This window comes from Perca flavescens, chromosome 8, assembly GCF_004354835.1.
Source record: "Perca flavescens isolate YP-PL-M2 chromosome 8, PFLA_1.0, whole genome shotgun sequence".
Classification (NCBI taxonomy): domain Eukaryota; kingdom Metazoa; phylum Chordata; class Actinopteri; order Perciformes; family Percidae; genus Perca; species Perca flavescens.
The window spans coordinates 6961564-6982925 of NC_041338.1; the positions used below are offsets into that span (position 1 = coordinate 6961564).

General features: G+C 39.6%; 1 protein-coding gene across 1 annotated transcript in view; it reads right to left on the bottom strand.

Annotated features, from left to right (window-relative positions):
* Positions 1–21362, bottom strand: part of nlrc5 (NLR family, CARD domain containing 5) — a 57852-nt gene that overhangs the window by 16292 nt on the left and 20198 nt on the right. Inside the window, exons 8-31 of the mRNA XM_028585883.1 lie at positions 19174–19642; positions 18674–18797; positions 18187–18317; positions 14081–14312; positions 13720–13961; positions 8707–8790; positions 7660–7743; positions 7365–7448; positions 7175–7264; positions 6665–6715; positions 6514–6543; positions 6178–6261; positions 5711–5794; positions 5449–5538; positions 5130–5177; positions 5000–5029; positions 4817–4900; positions 4639–4722; positions 2328–2417; positions 2138–2197; positions 1366–1449; positions 1143–1226; positions 719–808; positions 153–218 (exon numbers count right to left, since the gene is read on the bottom strand). Coding sequence (XP_028441684.1) covers positions 153–218; positions 719–808; positions 1143–1226; positions 1366–1449; positions 2138–2197; positions 2328–2417; positions 4639–4722; positions 4817–4900; positions 5000–5029; positions 5130–5177; positions 5449–5538; positions 5711–5794; positions 6178–6261; positions 6514–6543; positions 6665–6715; positions 7175–7264; positions 7365–7448; positions 7660–7743; positions 8707–8790; positions 13720–13961; positions 14081–14312; positions 18187–18317; positions 18674–18797; positions 19174–19642 — 2599 coding nt within the window. The remainder of the gene's footprint in view (positions 1–152; positions 219–718; positions 809–1142; positions 1227–1365; positions 1450–2137; positions 2198–2327; positions 2418–4638; positions 4723–4816; positions 4901–4999; positions 5030–5129; positions 5178–5448; positions 5539–5710; positions 5795–6177; positions 6262–6513; positions 6544–6664; positions 6716–7174; positions 7265–7364; positions 7449–7659; positions 7744–8706; positions 8791–13719; positions 13962–14080; positions 14313–18186; positions 18318–18673; positions 18798–19173; positions 19643–21362) is intronic.

The following is a 21362-nucleotide window of genomic DNA, read 5'->3' on the forward strand; positions in this document are numbered from 1 at the left end:
TTCTTGCTGCTATTAAATATTATTGACGTGCTTTTGCACAAATGGTTTATTGTCTGCATCCTGATCTTTGCCACTTATTGTTTGTTTCCATCTGTCAATGCTTGCTGCTGTAGGAGCTGCTAGTTACTAGTACTCTTGTAATTTTGTCCTACCTCAGCATGTTTACACAACCTTCACATTGTGTAAACCAGATGAGACACCTCTCCTCTGCTCCCAAACTAGCAGCAGACATCAGAAGGTTGAGTCCATGGACAAAGAGACAAACAGGGAAAAGGACTCTGTTAATTCTGCCAGTTTTTCATGCTTTCAACAATCGGTTAAATTGTAGGGGTGGGAATCACCAGAGGCCTCACGATACGATATCATCACTATACTTATGTCATGATACGATATTAATGCGATTTTAATTTAATATGTTCTGCAATATTACCCTTTTTCCCCCTAATTTCACATTTCACAAAATTCTGTTCTTCAACATCTGTTTTATCTAAAAAGATACATTTCTCTGTTTCACTTCAATTGTATTGCAAAATGGGATTGTCAAGCAGACAAACTGACCAGCACATACAGTATATAGTAGTAGAATGACACTTGACGTCTGTGTATTGTTAGTCGTGCCACGGAAAATATCACGATACTATGCTGCATGGATTCCCCCTATTAAATTGCTATCTTTCTAGGACCTTTGTTCATTCATTTCCACAATGCTCAGACTTACCTGACTTCGACACCGGAGACGTTGTTACAGGTGCACAGTGTGCTGGCCACATCCAACAGCCCCTGCTGGCTCAGACCGTTGTTGCTCAAACTGTGGATGACACATTAAAGACCAGGAAAGTATTATTCTATGTTTAACCCATTTGATTTGATATTATATGTGACCTATATTATTACTGACATATGCCTAATCTATTAAATACATTATTTACTCTGTATCATTTTGTAGTATTCTACACAACAGGCCTAGCTGCATGTCTACATAAAATAGATCATTAAAGTGAAATACAAATGTTTTTAACTGAAATTCTCGTCTTTCCTATTTTTAACAAGCCCTCCATTAAATCACTGTTATTTTTGTTTCATAAGGCGGGTACAAATTAATATAGAACTGAAAATGGTAAACATCAATATTAAAATCTTACTTCACATAGTTGGTGATTTTGAGCTTTTGTAGAGAATCCAGAAAACGCTTCACTCCTTCATCTTCCAGCTGATTGCTTGATAAACTTCAGTCAAAAGAAAGAATAACTCAGCATCCATACCAATATTGTGTTAATAAGTACCGGTCCCGGTTAGTATGTACAGTATATGGGTGTTCACTAATAATGTATAAGTAAGAAGACTGGGTTTGTTTGTGGCTCATACTTCAGGTCAGACAGTTGGGGACACTGCTGTAGGATCTCGAGCAGCCTTTCCAAGCTTTCACCGTTCAGGCTACAATGAGTTAACCTGTGAGCACAGTCAGTCAGTCAGACAGAGAGAGACAGACCAACAACACATTAGATAGGAAGTCACAGACAGTTATGGTGTGTTCACACTTTTCTTTTTGCTCGAGATAACTCTGTTAAGATTTGATACTATAAATAAAAAAATAATTGAATTGAACAACACAACATGCAGAGTAAACAGCTCTCACAGCACATGTACTTCAAACTGACGGTGAGAATCAATTACTTCCAGTTTTTCTTTTATCAATTTCTTCTTTTTGGTGACTGTGGTTGACATTATGTGTGCTGCTCTAAAAAGTTGTATATTTTTTTCAGTTTTAGCAGTTTTCGTGTTTTAACACTAAAATGGGGAAAAAATAGGGAATAAAATAAAAATAAAAAGAGGGAAAATGTTCTCAAATAATTCACAGTTTGAGAAATTGTAAATTTGCTGCCAAGTTCCATCTTCAGTTATGGTAGACAGCACTTTCTAACAGTGCTGGCAGAGTTCTATGATCATTTTATTTATACTGAACCACATACAATGGCAGTCAGACTTAAAGAGACACTAGAAGTAGTTAGATTTGATATAGTGAACAGTATGTGCAATGAATGCTTGGACAAGTGACAGACCGAGCAGTTTGAAAAGCAAACACCCACCAAGTGTTTGTACTTATACCAGTAGACAAAAAAAATAAAAAATCACAAACCTGCATCTGGCTTGATCGGTTTTCACACTGTCAAAATGAATGAAGGATTCTATCTGAGGCCTGAAGAAGAGTTAAAAGCAGTATTTAAAGTTATTGCAGGGGCATACTGTATTAAATAGAATTACTGATATTAAGTGTTGCCAAAGAACACACTGCCTGGATACAGAAAAGAGCATTAAAATAATCCTACGTGATCTCCACTGATGTGACTCGCTGACTGACAGTCAAACATCTGACCAACATCAGGGCTCCAGCTGTGGATGTAATGCTGTGGCTGACACTGGAGAGGAAGAGGATAGGGTTGATTCATACTAAATGAGAAAGTGGTCATTGATAATATTATAACAAATATATTCTGGGTTCAAAACAAGCGGCAACCTCCGGTGCTGAAAAATGAACCAATGAAGAAAAACCTTGTAATGTAGTATCATTATTAACGACTCATGCTCTGTTAAAATACCACATGATGTTTGCCATGTCACACTGGTGAAGTGGCACTTTGCTTGGTTTTGTACTCACTGCAGCAGATTTCCACATCAATATAATTGTTGTACCTATTTATTTCTGGACTCATCTCTGTGTGTATGCTACCTATATCTATAAAATAACATTTGCACAACAATGTCTGGACAATGCCATCTATATATGTTTCTAAATCTATCTTAATAACACACACACACACATGCAAAACTCAGGCGTGTTGTATCCTACGCTGAGTTAGAAATGATTATACATGCCTTTGTTTCTTTGCGTTTGGATTACTGTAATTCTCTTTTTACTTGCCTCACTAAATCGCCTGTAGATCATTTACAATTGGTCCAAAAATGCTGCTGCTAGGTTGCTGACAAGGTCCGGGAGGTCATGTCACATTACCCCTATCCTGGCCTCTTTGCACTGGCTCCAGGTTAAATTCAGGATCCAGTTTGTAAGCTAAAGACGCCTTTAAAAAAACGCTTTTAGTCAGGCGTTCACTTAACCACACTGCTGTCTGTATTATTTTGTATTTATGCTTTTGTGTTTTACTGCGATTTATTGTGCTTTTTCTTGACTATTGATCTGTTTTAATGTATGTATTTATTTTGCCTGTGAAGCACTTTGTGACGCTGTCTGTGATACAGTAAGTGCTAACAAATAAACTTGACTTACTTCCTTACTTACTTGCATTCATTACAATTTTAAATATTCATACATTCATTTTTTTTAGCAACTTTGTGTATATTTCTATCTGTGTATCTGCAATAAGACTACGACACTTTACTCACACCGCACTGGGACACTTTACCTTAAAAAATTCCTACTATCTGTTTATACCTGCACGCACTGCAGTGTACATGTATATTTTACCATCATGTATGTATTACCATCTCCAGAATCAAACCCATGCTTTCACACCCCCGACCTGGAAAAAGTCAGTCGTGTTTTCGTCATGCTCTCCTTTCTGCCATCAACGAAAGGTCCCTCTCTCGCCTACAACTGGTTCAGAATGCAGCAGCTCGGCTTCTCACTGCTTTTAAAGCAACACTAGAGAACTTTTCCCGCTTTGGTCCCCCTACAGGTTGTCTTAACAACATCTCGCGCTACCGGATCTGGCAAACTTGCATAATGTAATGTAATGTACAATTCCGCTTCCAACCTGTAGGGGGACCAAAGTGGGAAAAGTTCTCTAGTGTTGCTTTAACAGAGGACATAACATCACCCCAATCCTGGCTTCGCTCCATTGGCTCCCTGCTCATTTTAGAGGTGATTGTAAGATGTTACTGATCACTTTTAAAGCTCATCTGGGTCTACATCCTAGCTGCATAGAAGAGATGTTGACCCCATATGAGCCAGTTCGCAGCCTTAGATCCTTGGCTGGGTTCTAAAGTCAAGGCTTGAATCAAAAGGTGACTGTGCCATCAGAGATAAGGCTCGCAGAATCCTTATACTCTTTAAAATCACTTCTCAAAACCTATCTTTATAGAGTTGCTTACTTTTTTTTATTTCTTTTATTTATGGGCTTATAATTTATCTACTCTCTACGATGTTTTGCGTCTTTTGTCTTATGGTTTTTATTTACCCAATTTTGTCTTGATAATTTTTTGGCCCCACAGTCAGGCTGTCTGTTGTTTTATTGACCTCTGGACATCCTGCTTTTGCCTTGCTTTGTCTGCAAAAGCACTTTGTAAACTTGTTTTTTAAAGGTGCTAAATAAATACATTTATTATTATTATTATTATTATTTGCATCTACCACAATATCGTATTGTGTTCTATTATATTCTATTTAATATACTGTATATATATATATATATATATATATATATATATATATATATATATATATATATATATATATATATATATATATATATATTCTATTTTATTCTTATAATCTAACTTCCGCGCTAAAGCAGATATTTTGTTGTTTTATGTCTTGGATTCTCCTCTCTTACTGTGTTTTTTATACATTTTGTATATAGATATATACATTGTCAATAATTCATGCATGTGTGTACGTCTTACTTGAGTCTCTGCAGTGATGCCATCTTCGGCAGGACCTTCACCAGATTCTCAATAGCCTCGTCTGGCAATGAGCTGTGAGACAAACTGACACAACATAAAAGTATAATACCGTTTACCTGTTCGGTCAAAATCATGAAATAATAACGTGTGGATATACAATCGAAACCATCGAACTTACTCTAACTCAAATTGGGAGCGACACTGGACTAGTTGTCCACAGATTTGGGTTGTGTCCGATGGCGTGAGGCTGCTGTTGTTCATCCTGCAGCATTAAAAAGGATGGTTACTTTGTATTTTAATTTCAAAGTAATGACTGTCAACTGTGGGCCTTTCCTTTAAACTCTTTATCGGCTTACTGTACCTGAACATTTTTAGCTGCTGTTTGTCATCCCTACAAAAAGAACATAGAATGAGCTCATTAGTTGACACATTAAAATGCAGACAGAGGTCTCCAGATTGTGTGGAGGATTTCACAGATGCAGCTTTTCTACCTTTCGTCAGGGCCGAACTTCAGAATCACCTGCTCTCTTTCTCCATGGCTGTAAAACCAACAGGACACTATAAGATTAACAATCTGCACATGTTAACAACAGTATATAGTTAACAAGACCACTGTCTCCCCAATCAATTGATCTATATGTCAATTTCTATGGCTTTTATACTTTATACTACTTTATAAACAGACACAAATGCGGTTAAGCTGCTGTTGCAGTTCTAACTGGCAGCTCGCCACGTTGGTGAAACGTTGTGGTCACTCTATTGCTGCTCTAATAAAATCATTAAAAGCCTAAACAGTACAACAAAGAATACCTGATGTGGATTTGTGTTAAGTTGTTATGGGAACACAATGCACCAGCCAGCATTACCGCTCCTTCCATGCCAATGCCATTGTTACTGGCGCTGAAAAACACACAATAATAATAAAAAAATAAAAAAAAAATCATCAAAATGCATATCATAAAAAACAACTTATATGGGGGGTTTGCTATAAAGTTCACCAGTAAAGTTTCTGATGTTTTTTAATTGTTTTGTATGTATCTTTTATTGTCATGTGTGTGTGTGTGAGTCTTACTTTACTTCCTGGATGTTACTAAGACAAGGCAGGATGTCCAACAGTTTCTTCAATCCTTTGTTGCCTAAACAGTTACTGGACAGACTGATAGACCAGAATGTTGGGTTAAAATAATGTCAGAGACAAAAAAGGGCACGACATAGGTAGCTGCCAACATAAACTGTGGGAGCATTAAATCACACACACACACACACACACACACACACACACACACACACACACACACACACACACACACACACACACACACACACGCAATCTGATACACAGACAGAAATTCTACCAACTTACACTTACTTTTTTTACACTTACTATCTTTTGTAAAGATAGCTAAGCCAGGATTACACAATAAGTCAATAAATGGCTATTGTTATTGTATTTAGTACTGCATTATTCTGTTTTGGTATGTTTATGTATCGTTAGGGGTATCCTAAATTTAAAAAAGAGGCGTATTTAACATTACTTACTCCAGGACTGACAAGGCGGGGCAACTTGCCAGTGACTTTGCAAGTTTTTGCATCTTAGGCTTGCTCCATGTGTGGTTCAACAAGCTGGAAAACAAATTGTAGCGCAAGATTAAAACCAAAATTGTTTCAAATTCAAAGGAAGCGGCACATGAATTAAACTTAAATAGCTGCTGTCAGGCAGTAGTTACGTCACAGAATCAGATTAAGTTGTTAAAAAAAAAGGTCAAGGTACAAGCGCCTTGTTTAAAGGAGGAAATTTCAAGGAAACTGGCTATGTTAGTAAAGATCTGGAAAGTGGTCAACATTTGATAAGAGTGTTATCATCTAAAGCCTTACCTGATTGTTGGTTCAGATTTAGTTATATGGCTGCAGAGGGGAATACATAACAGAATTTTAGTATGTGCAGTATTCATTTGATAAGGATGTTATTCATTGACACTGAATTACTGGTTTGTATTTACTCATTATGTCCATCCATTAAACTCACCTGTTCAAATCAGAGTTTTGGAAGAAAGTTACGGTCAACTCCTTCTTCCCACTGCAAAAACAAAACAAAAAAAAATACTGTATAACAGTTATATATAACAAGTTTACTTTGTGATGTCCTTTTACTTAATTCCTTTGAGGTCTCTAAAGTAAGTTTCTAAAACTCAATTTTGCATGTGACTGAGAAGATATTTTGGCTGCAGAAATGCTGACAGCACCAATATATTGCCGTTGCATGTTGAAAGTGTGATAGTGAGTGGAAAATGACCCAACACAAAAATGCATATTTCAATTTCTTTCTAGAATTTTCTAACTTTTTGTCTCGTAATAATCGAAAAAGAAATTTGTGTGCAAATACTAAAAAAATTCTATATATTCTGAGTTTATTTTCCCTGTAGTATCCCGACCTTTATTCCTCAATAATGAAGAGCCTGTGTGGATGTACTGTAGCGTGTTAAATAATGCAAACATAACAAGTTGACACTGCATGTGTGCCAGGGTGTGGTCATACTCTGCATTAAGGTGCTGGATGTTCAAACATGAAGACATTTTCCCAATGAGATAGTCCACTGCTTCTAGAGAGCTGTTGTTTTGACCCAGCCTGCAAGGTGAACAAGCACAAACACTGAACTTTTATGCACGGAATCAGCTAAAAATCAGCAAAATCTGGGTTTTTAATATAATTGGAAGTATGTACTTACCTTACCAGGACCAGTCTTGGTTGTTTGGTAAAAGTATCAGCTATGTGTTTGATTCCTCCGTCTTTCAGATTGTTGTCACTCAGACTGAAACACAAAAATAAAAGCGTGGTGTTAAAGTTTAGCCCTGCACCCAAAATATTTCACCATTATATTAGGTATCAGGAGTCAGCAACCCCATTTAGACAGAAACACAACAATCTGTTCCCACATTTCCAAAGAACTGAGGAACTCCAATGAAGCTGCCAGAGGACATGTTATTTGCTGTAGCAGTGAAATTATGTCATAACAAATATACTTGATTTCTGTGATGTTTGGACAGTTCTGTAGAGCGGAGGCCAAACTAGCTGCTCCCGTGGTAGTCAGACTGGCGCCACAAAACCTTGGGAAGACAAAGACAAAATCAGCCAATCACCGTTGTTGGGGTGTTTGATTGCTTCTACTACTTATGGTGCATTCCTTGCAGTATTTCAAAGGGAATTCCATTGATTTGTGAGTACACTCTGGAGAATGCAGGGTTGGTAACTATTTCCAATATACACTTTTGTATATAATGTTTGCAACGTAGGAAAGCTTTTTTGCACACCTCTTTTGTTGGGCAGGTGCGTAGGATATGATAAAAGTAGCAGATAAAAAAGTTTAGAGAAAATCCCGCACACTGACCATTACGCAAGCAATAATTTATTTAGAAAAATACAACGTTTCGGTCTCAGACCTTCATCAGGTAAAAATATATATTATATACAGGTAGTATATAATGTTTGAAATGGTCTTTATACCCGACAGCAATAAATAACTTATGGGCTCTGAAAAAAAGAAGCGTTGCTGCTGTAATCCTGTTGAAATGCCTACCAATCACTGCCTCGCGGCATTAGTGATGAGTGATTACAAAGAACCAATGAAATGCCTCCTTGCCCCACTGCGCGTACTCGACCCCTCCCGTATACGAGGCTGAGCTCAAAGCGCGATGTCGCCACCGGAGTTACTGTAGGTTTACTGGAGAATGGAGGAGAAAATTTAGCAAAAGTTGCTACAGCTGAGGTTACTTGCAATCGTGAGTAAAATGTCGGTCCTTTCTTCGCTCTGCTCTGAAGCCGCGACGCAGCGGTGCTCGCGCACGTCTGTGTGTGGGTTGGAGCCCCGAGGGCACGGGGAGGGGTTAGACCAAGCCCCGAGAAGTTGCTACTTTCAAATCTTGCAAGCTTTTTAAACATTACCAACCCTGCCTTTAAACCACTCCACTTTTGCTAAGCTAGATAGGAATTAAAGAGTGATTTAAAAAACTGTGGAGACTGTTAGAAAGGAAATAGAGTAGGAAGAAGACAAGAAGAAATTTGAATCTTACTCTAGTTTTTTCAGCGTTGTGAATTTTGGCAGAATGGAGGACAACTTCTCAGCAAACTTGTCGCCATACTTGCGGCTGCGAAAACTGAAGGCACACAAATAGAGAAATGAAACATTAATGAAAGAAACCTTCATGTTGGATTGGAATCTGAAATGCAAAGACCCCCCCCTTAAATATTTCAAATTTGTTAAGCACACAAAAGGAAAAAACTCACGGAAAAATTAACAAGAAGATTTACTCTGCTGGTTATGAACTTCTACATAGTTCAAAGAATAATCAATGATGCAATTCCATTTATTGTACAATTATTGGTTAAGAGGGGCCACTAAAGAGAGTTTTTCAAAATGTGAGCTAGCATATAGCTAGGGCTGGGTATCGTTCAGAATCTTTCGATCCGGTGCCAATTTTGATACCTCAGTTTTGATACCTATTCCTAACTATACTTTTTTCGATACCATATGTTTTAAAATCCATTTCAGCATCAACAAAAATACATTAAACACAAAGCTTTAATTTTCCACATTAATTGTGAATCAAAACAGTTATCAAAATTAAAAAATTCTGGTAAAACTGCTCACTCAGAGTAACATTAATAAAAGGGCCTTGCAAGCTCAGCCTGTCAGTCAGTCATCAGGGCAGAGAAACCACCGTTGTGGCTGCTTGTAAGAGGAAGTGTAACGTCAACAGCACGGCGACCGCTTTCGGCTCGCCATTAATATCATATCGCAGCAAACGCTGCCTGCGTGAAGTTTTAAAAAACTGTAACAGACTTGAAACCAACCGTGACTTTCTGTGACTTCAACAAAACTGCAGACACTGCAGACACTACTGCAGTACTCCGTCCGCACCTCTCCGTGTGTGTGTGTGTGTTTGTGTGTGTGTCGGTCAGAGCTCCGCTCTGTGTCAATATGCAGAGAGGACAGATAAGCTTGCGCTCACGCGCTCAGACGCTTTTGGAACCGAAATTTGGCACCGAAAGATAAATAATTTTTCGATACTCACAGGATTGGAGTATATTTTTCGATACCATAAAAGTATAAACGTTTGGTACCCAGCCCTACATATAGCATGAGCATATTGATGTTGAAGTTGGCTGGACCAAGAATGGAACCTTGGGGAACTCCACATGGCATTGCCGTTAGTTCAGATTTGTAAGGTCCAACTGACACAAAATAGTCTCTATCCTGCAGATAGGATTCAAACCAGTTAAGGGCTGTGCCAGTGAGTCTGACCCAGTTTTCTAGTCTGTCCAGCAGTATCATGTGGTCCACTGTATCAAACGCAGCAATGAAACCCAACTGAACTAAGACAGTGATTTTTCCATTGTCTGTATTTAAATAGATGTCATTCAGTACTTCCATGAGAGCAGTCTCGGTGTTGTGATGAGATGGAAATCCTGATTGGAAAACATAAAAAGTTATTTAGTGCCAGGAAGGTGCTGAGTTGACTGAAAACGGCCTTTTCTATGATTTTCCCAGAAATGGGAGATTTGATATGGGCCCATTGGCCTGCCAACAGTTGCAAATAAGGCGCGTGCATTATTGCTATTTTTGGAAATTTCTGAGAAAAAAAATTGTCTTGCATTTCTTAGTACTGTGTTATAAGTGCAGAGACTATCTTTATAAATCTGAAAATGAATTTGGAGATTTGATTTTCGCCAGCTACAATTTGCTTTTGAACATTTTCTTTTCTGAAACTTCACAGGTGTGGCATTTCTCCATGGTGCTTTTTTTTAAATCAGAAATAACTGAGATTCGCAGGGGTATGAACATCAATAAGATTTCTAGTTTTGGAGCTAAAATGATCCACCAAATCATCAACAGAGTTTAAATAGAGTGCAGGAGTGGCAGAGACAGTTTCAGTGAACAGTTTGATGGTGTTTTCAGTGATGTACCGCTTAGTGATCATTATTGTTTGTACCTTAGTGCAGACACTGATTGTTATTTCAAAGAATACACAGGAGTGGTCGGAGAGGGCAACATCCGTAACCACAACACTAGAAATAGTGGGACCTTTTGTTATTACTAGGTCAAGAGTGTGACCCTTCTTGTGTGTGGGCTCTGACACAGGCTGGGTCAGGCCAACGCTATCCAGAATGCAAGGTAATTCGATAGCACTGCTGTCCTGGAGCTTGCTAATATGGATGTTGAAAGCACCCACGACAGGTATGCAACATATTTCAGCACGTTAAAAAAAGTTGCAGAATATTTTGGTGACCATAGATATTTAATAACAAAGCTCGACAGGAGGAAATTAACTGAAGAGCCACATAATCAAAAGAAGCATATTTTTGAATTGAAATGGTCTTGCATTGGAAATCATTGTTAAATAAAACAGCAACTCCACCTCCTTTCTTATTTTCACTCTATTTTCTACCAAAGACCTAACGTTGGGAGGGGCTGATTTAGAAACAGCTCCACTGTTGTTTTCATCTAACCAAGTTTCAGTTAAAAACATAAAGTTAAGATAATAAAAATAGGCCTTTTAAATTGCATTTTTTGCAGCTCAGTTTATGTCCAGGCCAGTTTCGCCTTAGTCTCCTTCTGGCTTTACTGTTTATTGTATATTGTTTGAGTTAAATTACATGTGTAAGTGTTCACAGTGTCTGTGAGTTGGTCTGATAAAATATTCCTTAAAGTTGTCATTGCCATCTTTTTGCACTTGAGTCCAGGCTACTGTATGTCTACCCATACCCAACCACAGGAACACAGCAGGACACAAAGAGCTTCAGTCAGATTCAAAGTATGCAGGACAGATGGCCAATCAGCTGAGGAATGTTGAAGGGAAAGCAGAAGCTCTTTCCAGAGCCACTTCACTGTTATTAAGCTAAACAGATTTCAGACTCTTGACAGCTGAACACCATTCGCCTCACTGTACCATTTCCATGTACAACTGCAGTTTCCCACTATGCCTCTGAGTATATTATATGGAAGGTAGAGCAGATTTTGCTTCTCTAAGACACTGTTCATTATTTACTCAAACTAGACTTGACCCTCCCTTCGCCAGCAATACATTTTCAATGACCCTCCCCAACAATGTATTGATGCCTTCTGTACTGGTTTGCACTTAGGCAAAGATGTACAGGTGCCCTTTGTTTTTTTACAGCCATGAAATACATGACTTAACCTCTGCTTTCTCATCTTACACATCACACTCCACTGTTAAAGTGGCCATTTCAGTAGACTTACTCACTAATATTATTGTGGAAACACAATAAGCATGGAAACTAAATGCACACTTCCTGTATTACTGCATTATTTCAAATACTAAGTTACTCCTCTAGCAAACTAGTATTCACTTGAAATAAAACAATAAAACATTGAGACTAAAGATGCACCGATTGACCGGCCGGTGACCGGAATTGGCCGATTTTGACGTGACCGGCCATGACCGGCAACCTGCAGGTCAGTCTGACATATGCCGATTTTATGCCGGTCAAATGCACTCGGCCGCATGACTAACATCGCGCAACATCAGCGCACTGCCGCTCAATCAGCTGTTTATGAAATGTCATAAAGTCATAATTATACAGTACAGGCCAAAAGTTTGGACACACCTTCTCATTCAATGCGTTTCTTTATTTTCATGACTATTTGCATCGTAGATTCTCACTGAAGGCATCAAAACAATGAATGAACACATATGGAATTATGTAGTTAACAAAAAAGTGTGAAATAACTGAAAACATGTCTTATATTTTAGATTCTTCAAAGTAGTAACCCTTTGCTTTTTTGATAGCGCTGCAAACCCTTGGTGGTCTCTCAATGAGCTTCATGAGGTAGTCACCTGAAATGGTTTTCACTTTCACAGGTGTGCTTTGTCAGGGTTAATTAGTGGATTTTTTTCCCTTATTAATAAAAAAGTCTTCATTTCAGCTCAATAAAGTTTAAAGATTAAAGATTTTGAGAGACTCTAGTCACCTCATTCTGCTCGCCATTTCCGGGTGAGTCCCGTCTGCCCTGCCAGCGACTGAACATTTCAGGTCGGCCAAAATGAACGCTGACAGCCCCCCAGACTGACTGACGACGGCACGGCACACACCGAACAGATTCAAGTCACTGACTGGGGGGGGGGACATCAGACAGACACACTTTTACACCGTTTAGCTGTCAGCATTTTAACCGTGTTTACTCCAGCTTCTAGCTAACGGTAGGCTAACGTTACCTGCTGTCCAGTGTAGTGTTACTGTAACTAGCGTCCCATACGGCGATGTTTCAGTTGCCTCTAACGTCCGTTTTCGGAGCATCAGAGAGAAGCGGAGGCATTTAAGTGGCACCTAAATAAGGCACCGAAATCTGAGTTGCTATTCGGTCCGGTAGATAACGGTCGGGCACCGGTACCGTATTAGCACCAGGTCTCGGACCCCCCCCCGCCCAAAATAAAAACTCTTCGACTCTACATGATTCACGTGATGACATTTTCCCATTCAAAACGGCAATTTTCGCCGAAAAGCGAAAAGTTTGCAGGTATGTTCTCTAACTGCAGTCAGTAAAAGGCCGGATTAGCCAGGAGACTTCTTCTAAATGAGGGCGCACTTCCAACTTTGCGTGGAATACCAGCAGAAGAGGGACATGCAAGTAGCTCTTTTCTAGATTAGGGTGAACTTGTGTGTGCTGTAGCAGTGTTTTGCCATTGAGAACGAGGGGGCTAACCGCTAGCATTGTTTAGCCCCCTTGTTTTGGCTAGTGATGTAGAAATTTTGCTGTTTTCATGAATACAAAAGTTGGGTGATCCTGCCCCCAGACAAAAAAATGTTGGGTGACCATCACCTCAACAAAGAATAAAAAGACATGACCCTCAACTATTTTCCTCCGGTGGTCCATTCCATAAATACCGAACGATCCCTAACAAATATTTCAAATTTTTAATTTTTTAAAGAAAAGCAATTAGACAAGTGCGTGTGTGTGTGTGCGCACGCATGTGTGCTTGTACACGCAAGCTTGCATGCTTGCATGTGGATGTTATGTATGTTTATGTTATGTTTTGCTTGTGTGAGTATTTGTATGGACTTACCTGAGGTAGTGAATGAACTGACAACTGGGCAGGACATCTAAACACTCCAACTCCATTGAACATGCTCCAAAGTCCAATCCAATGCCATTATCACCTACTGAGTTAACTACAAAAGCCAGAGCATCAATATCATTAGGTAATAGCGTGATGTTGCGCAGCTCCAGGGTGGGTCTCGTATCCACGACCTGCTTAGCTAGTTGGTTGTCCTGGCTCTCCTGGACACAGTGGCAAAGATCCAATATCTGGGAAGATGTAAGAAGAAATGATAATTAAGGAAAGAATGAGTAAAAAAGAGGAGAGAATGGGTAAAAAGGTAATTATATTATCTATTTGTCCAAATTCCCTTCAGTTCATATTCTACCTTTGGTCCAGTTAGGGTGTTGCTCTGACAAAAGTTTTTTAGTAATTTCAGAACGAGGGTTTGTCGATTTTGGACCCAACTTTGGCCTCCTGTTCCACCAGAGGTCCTGGCTAATTGAACCAAGGCTCGAGTGCAGCGGGGGGAAGCCAGACCACATACATACAGGTGAAGAGAGTCAGTAAAGACCGTCTTGTGGTCTGACTTGGTCGTCCAGCGAGTTCTCAGACTGAATCTGAGAGAGCAGTAAGGAAGAAGATAAAGCAAAGTCAATATTGTATTTGGACTAAGATTAAGGTACACACCTCCATTACGTTGCTGTGTAGAGGTCAGTTCCTGGCCACTCCAGCCAGATGAGAACAAGAATTCACATAATATACAGTAAGGCATTAGAGGATGGATACCCAACCCAATGCCTGGTTGCCAAGCGGGCAACCACTTTAAAAAGTTAGTGTTGAGCCCTGTGTGCTGAAAAGTGTTGATGAAATAAAGTGCACAGTTCAAGTAATTCAGTTAATCTTGCTGACATGTCTTTCAGTTGACTGGTGAAGTACACTCAACATCACACACTCTCTACCAGAAAGGTATTAGGCATCAAGAAAAACTGTCGATATAATTTATAATGTGGCTATAAACAAGAAGGCTTTTATTGGGTAACACCTGCTATGTGACGTCTGATGTGTCAGTGCCAAACCCCCGCTCCCCCCCCCCACCCCGGCACCCCTGCTGGCCCCTTGAGCCTCCACTACTGTTACTAGACCATCCGCGTTGTGCTTGCATCTGTGAATTCCTGGCTTCCTTTTAGAGAGAAAGGACATCCCATGGCATGCTCAATTTACAAGGCTCATCTTGTTCCAGGTTATTCCTGGTATGTTCCTGGCGTGGAGTGTTACATTATGTCCTGAAATTCTATAGTACTCTGCACCTTGTGTCGTTATTCAGATAATCCAAAAGTACCTCTGGCCCACTAATGATTACGGTGATATTTGAAACACATGTTCAGAGTAGTAACTAAGCTTACACATTAAGCACATTGTGCCTCTCCTCTAGAGGGTGACACAAATGAAAAAAAGGTTTATTTGTCCTAATTGGCTGCATGGATTCGGACGGAATTGGGATCGCACAATCTAAGGTCATGAGTCAGTTAATGCATTAAATTGTGAATTTTGATTAAAGTAGGCATTGCTTATAGCAACTACATTCTAGACATCTCACATTCCAAAATTCAAAAAACCTAAATAAATCACCTGTACGTCCTACACACACAGCTTTTTCATCCAAATTAAAACCGGGCAATTCAGTTTAGCATCAGCTTAAAAAAAAATACTTCCAATATTCCACAACTGTCATACAATATTGGTATTAATCAACTTTTCAATGACATTCATACTAATTAGACAAGTTCTTCTTACACATTTAAGCCAGCAATCCAGTATAGCGTCAGCTTTTAAGCATTTAAACTAGTTTCTCTAGTTCTCCTTCTTTCTACTAGGAAATCTTCCTTTCAATGCGTGAAAAGAAACAAAACTTTACACATAGGTCCGGTCCTATGCCAACCTTCCTCAACTAGCTTTGTGGGCTTATAGTCCTGATGGTTGCACAAACACTCAGTCGTACATGCTAGCACTTTGTAACTTTCACCAAAATGAAAGGCCAAGTGAGCAAAATTTTTCCCATGCTTTGAGCTGTCGTGAATTATTAAAAACATCACTCTGTGTTTATTAAAAACTGTAAAACTAATTAAACCTACCTCCTTCCACATATTTTGCTCAATTGACATCAACCTTACTACAGTGTTGTGGTCGGTTTGGCTCAGTGGGTAGAGCAGGCACACATATACACGTATTTAGAGGTTTATGCCTCGACGCAGAGGTCCAGGGTTCAACTCCGACCTGTGATGATTTCCTGCATGTATTCGCCCCCTTTCTCACCTGTCCTGTCCATTAAAGGCAGAAAAGCTCAAAAAAATAACCTTAATAAAATAAAACTTACTACTTATCTTCAGACTGTCCTCCACAAACAATTAGCCAGATTTTTGAATCATCAAAAATGTAGTCCACAGTGCATCAACATGTTTACTGTAAACAGTACTGTAAACAACAAACAATTAAAAAATAACTGCAAATTCTTGCAAAATAAATCTCCAATATTCATAATAATTACATGGTAGATGCATTGTCAGGCCTCTACAGTACTGTGGACTAAGGTCTGTCTACACCACGGATACATTCTAGGATAGGTGAAAAAAGGTTCTAGGTTCTTTGCATTTCTTTAAACCAATCACAACTGTCATAGGCTAAGCTCCGGACGCAGTCTCTGGAAGGAACTTGTTTTGGTGGAACATGGAGTTATAGTCATAGCGCTTACTACTGGCAACAGGAAGTTAGCCTCATGTGACAAACATCCGATTTACATGAAATGTGCTTTATGTGGTCTCCACTTGATATTAAGCAACATAATGCATGTCTCACGCCGCACGCTATACTCTAGCCACGCCCCCTTTTATAACATTTGACATAGACTCTTGAAGAAGGCATCATTGCACTCAACAGAGTTTCTTTTTTATTGGTTACTGTTCATAAACCATTTGTCGTAGACACTTATGGACACAGGAAATGGTAAAAAAGTATGTTAATAATGTAATATATTCGACCGGTGTCAGCTCGCACACCCAACATGCGAGGTTCAGTTCATTGCCACTTGCTACCAGAATAATTGCATATTTGAACATATTTGAAACATGCGTAAAAACACCTGAAACTTTGCATACGTATCAGGCTTGTGTGGTAAAATGGCGGTATCACCAGTAAGCTATAAAGAAGTAACAAGCCGTATAAAAAACCCTCTGCATGTCCTTTCTCTGTGTTCATAATACGGCACTCTGTACACATGATGTGATTGGTCATACTGACATTTTCCTGCAATACAATAGACAATATAGACAATTCCTTTAATACCGGATATTATATGTTTATATATTTATATTTCTGGGTGAGCAGTATTGTGGTGCAGCTGCAGAATGTAGTTTGAAAGTGAGTTTTTTTAAATAGGCTGCATATAGTCTGAACATGTTTTTAATAGCATTTCATTAACTGTGTTAAAATGACTATTTAGTTTGTTAAACCTGCTTTCTAAAACAGGGCCCTCGAAACAAACTGGGACACATTAAGAATGTTAATATTGAATATAACGTTTAAATAACAAATGTTTGACTTTTCTATTTAATACTGTATGTCGCCTGATCTGAAACGAAATCGGAACTCATTGCTGCAATCAAAACATTTTGGGCCACAGCCCAAAAAAGTGAAAACTTCGATAAGCCATGCACCTCACACCGTAAAACCAATTTAATTCAAATTTGTCACAGAAATCCAGCTCAACGTGCTCAACAAAAAGGCCTCTTGGACCATAGAAGTCCGCCATGATGGGTTTTGTTTAGCTTATCTGCACAAACAGAAAACAGAATAGCAGTAATATGAATAGGCTTTTGTTAATTTTGTTTCTATCAACAACAAAATTGGAATACAGCATTGTGGGGCTGAGGTACACTTTTCTACTAATGAGCAAGATTGTTAAAAAAACATGACGACCATTAATTAAGAGAGCTTAGCTGGTCTTAGCAGGGAATTGGCCATAACTCAAGCAGCTCAATCCTGCTAAAACTTGATGGAGACATCTGGGATGAAGACCTGAACATACCCACCAAGATGTGTTAAAATTGGATAAAGAGTTGTGAAATGATGGGACTTGATGATGAAACAGGTGTGTGTTTGGTCTTACATGTTTTTATACAGAATTAAACCAGCTAATGTGATTTTGTGAACCCTGAAACCCGCTCATTGCTGCTTGTGGCTTTGACTTTGGCAATTGAGCTGCTTCCTTCGCTTGGGCGCGAAAACGTTTGAACCATGGATTGACGCTTGAGGCTGTATAATTATATTGATTCCATGCACAGTACGTATAATTACCACAGTTATCTGGTTACTGCAACTGCCTTTAGAAAGGCCACAAGATCAACAGCTCCATAGAGGAAGACTACAATCACCTTGAAACATATAACCCCTGTTCCCCTCCAGCTCCATTTAGCTTCTCTGAATTCAATTCCCTACCTCTTCTTGAGCTGCATGTCACTAACATCAGTACTGGTCATGATTCTGAGGGCAGCCAAAAACTCCTGTATTGTCAGATGAATGAAGCGGTAGGAGTTGACAAGAATCCCATCCTCACGTCTGAGCTCCACCTGACACGAAGATATGGAAAAACATATTTTATATTATGTCACTAACAAGACTAACAGTCTTCAGCTACGCCTCTGTGAGGCTTTAACACTAGAACTGCCATAGTAGGGATAGAGCGATTATTGGCCCTAATCGTCCCTGGACGATTATCGGGCCGTTTTTTTTGGCAGTTTGCAGATTATCTGTATCGCGTTTTATTTGCCTGATAACCGATGAACTTAATTAATTAAAAAGTGCACTACTTTGGCTCGACTACATAATGTAGAACTCCCCCCACCTCTTCCACCCACAATTACTACTGCCATTTAATTTCAGATATGCATAGAACATACACACATGCTCTGCAGTCAAGTCTGACCTGTGCGAGGAGCCCTGTCCTGATTGAAAACTCCAAAACATCCTGAGAGATGTCTTCTTCCATGAAGAGGATCCTGCTGTCCTCTAAGCCTTTCCAGGCCAGCTGACTCAACTCACACACAAAACTGCACAAAGAGACAAAAATTTTTTTTATGTGAAAACATTGCACTAGTGGGTTTTTAATTTTGGATAAATTTGTATGTTTATGTGTACATGGTTTTAAGTTATATTTGTGTGCTACCGTGTTCTTATTGAACTGCACCATCTTATGTCAACTCTTTAAATCATTTAAAAAAATATATTAATAAATCATTGTAGGGGTTTTCCTGAATTACTTCTCCTTCTGTGTAAAATACTAAAATGAATGTAATATTGAAGGATCAAGCTCTGATTTTACCTTGTCAATCACATTCATTGAAATTCTTCATTAGTTATGTATGGTATTAGTGGTGTAGAATGGTGTTAATATGTTTAGTGCTCTACTCAGCCTTCACCCTTCACCTATGTGGTGTGGTCTTTGGCTCGGGATTGCCTCCTCTTGTATTAGGGTCACGGCTCAGAAAGGCATCAAGAATAGTGAGGTAGACCTGGGTGAGGGTGGAGGGTATCTGGACTTGTTTGGAAGGTATCTGGCCTCTACCATTTGTGCCGCCCATCATTATGTCTTCACACCTCGTTCTCCTTCCCCCTTGATCTCTGCTTTGTGCATAACTCCCTCCTATACTGCCCTCTTCTCCTCTTCCTCCTCCTGCATTCTGTACTCCTTTTTCTTCTTTTTCTCTCGCTTTTCTCCTCCTCTCAGTTCCTGTTTCTTCTGGTATCTGCATCCCTCTTGGGTCTCCCCCGTTCATCAGTAAATGCTCCAGACAGATGCAGCAGATGTTGCAGAGTGCAGGGAGGGATGACATGGCAAGTAGGTGTCGACTGGCAAGAAGGAGATCTGCTGCCTGCACCCCAACAGCTTTGTGACCTTTAAAGTTGAGATGTAAATTAGTTGAAATTAAAGGAAGACCCACACACTTGCCTGATCAGAACTGTGTGGGCTTGATTCACATATCCCTGACTCTCCTGCTAGTTTTACTGCGCCTCATTTAATTTAATTTCGAACCTCTCTTTAAAACTCGGGGCCCATTGAGGGAGACCCTCATTTTCAATGGGGCCGAGTGTACAGCATACATTTAAACAAATAGACCATAACATTTAAATTACAACAGATACAATAAAAAAGAGCAGACCCAAAAATATACACAGAATTCACTCATCAAGGCCTAAAATTGACTGGTTGATGGGGGAGGGACCAATTTTAAAGTGCTTTGTGCCGCATTCCAGGAATGTGGAGTGTGAGTATGAGAGACCTCAAGTAAAAGCCATTCATTGGAATGAGTGGAAAATTGATTGACATGGAGTTAACAACAATGTAATGGGGGGATTTACCAAGAAGTGCTTTACCGATGAAAACCAACCAATGACCATTTCGCCTCATCTCAAGATATGGCTAACAAGTCTTATCATACAAGAGACAGTGGTGAGTGTTATAACTTGCATCTGTAATAAATCTAAGGTCAGAATGATCGATCGAATAAAGGGGTTTTAACGTTGCAGCATGCCTATAAATCATCCTCATAATCCAAAACAGGCAAGGGAGTAGCTTCCACAATTCTTTTCCTGCAAGATATAGGAAAGCAGGATTTGTATCTATACAAGAAGCCAACCTTCTGGTGCAGCTTGCAGGCAGCTTGCACCTGTTTTGATTCTTGTTATGACACAAAGTTTAGTGATCTTATGTAATACCCAGCATACTGTAGCTCAGCCCGACTTCAAGCTGAGCAGTGGTCAACTGGAATAACTTAAAACACGTGTGGATGTGCAAAGTCAACTTCAAAATGCAACAGTACCCTTGGAGTCTTAAAAAGAGTACACCCAAAAATGTGGTGTTGCACACAAAATACAATTGACACACATACAGTTCGGGTATCTGGTAAGGATGCCCCCTGGGCGCGTCCCTAGAGAGGTGTTCCAGACACGTCCAGCTGGCCAGAGGCCTCGGGGAAGACCCAGGACTGCAGTAGGTGGAGAGATTAAATCTCAACCATGTCCTGGGAATGCCTCGGGATCCCCCAGTCAGAGCTGGTTAATGTGGCTCGGGAAAAGGAAGTTTGGGGTCCCCTGATGAAGCTGCTGCCCCCGCGACCCGACCCCGGATAAGCGGATGAAGATGGATGGATGATGACAAAATACCCCCTTAAAGTTGGATGATTTGCATGGTAAAAATCAATGCAGCGGAGCAATGCTGTGTCTCAGTTTGGATACTTACATGTAGTAAACATGTAGTAAACACTACACTATAATTAGCTACTTGCGTCGTGCATTATTTGGTCGTATATATTGACAGGGTAGTGTAGTGACAAATTGCAGACTGCTGTTATGCAACATATAACTTCTTCTTCTTCTTGCTTCATCTTAGTGAAAATGCATGTATAAATTACATTTGTATAGTTCAGTGTTGGCAGTTTAAATCGCAACTGCTGCAGCTTCCACGCCGGCCATTTTCACAAGATTGAAAATAAGTTGGTGGTCCCATAGCTTCGCTGCTTAGCTAAGAGGGCAACTGTTAAGGGTGAGTAGTGTCCAGCGTTCCACACTCAACTTTTTGTTATAAGTGCAGCATCCAGGTACTCGGAGTGCACTGC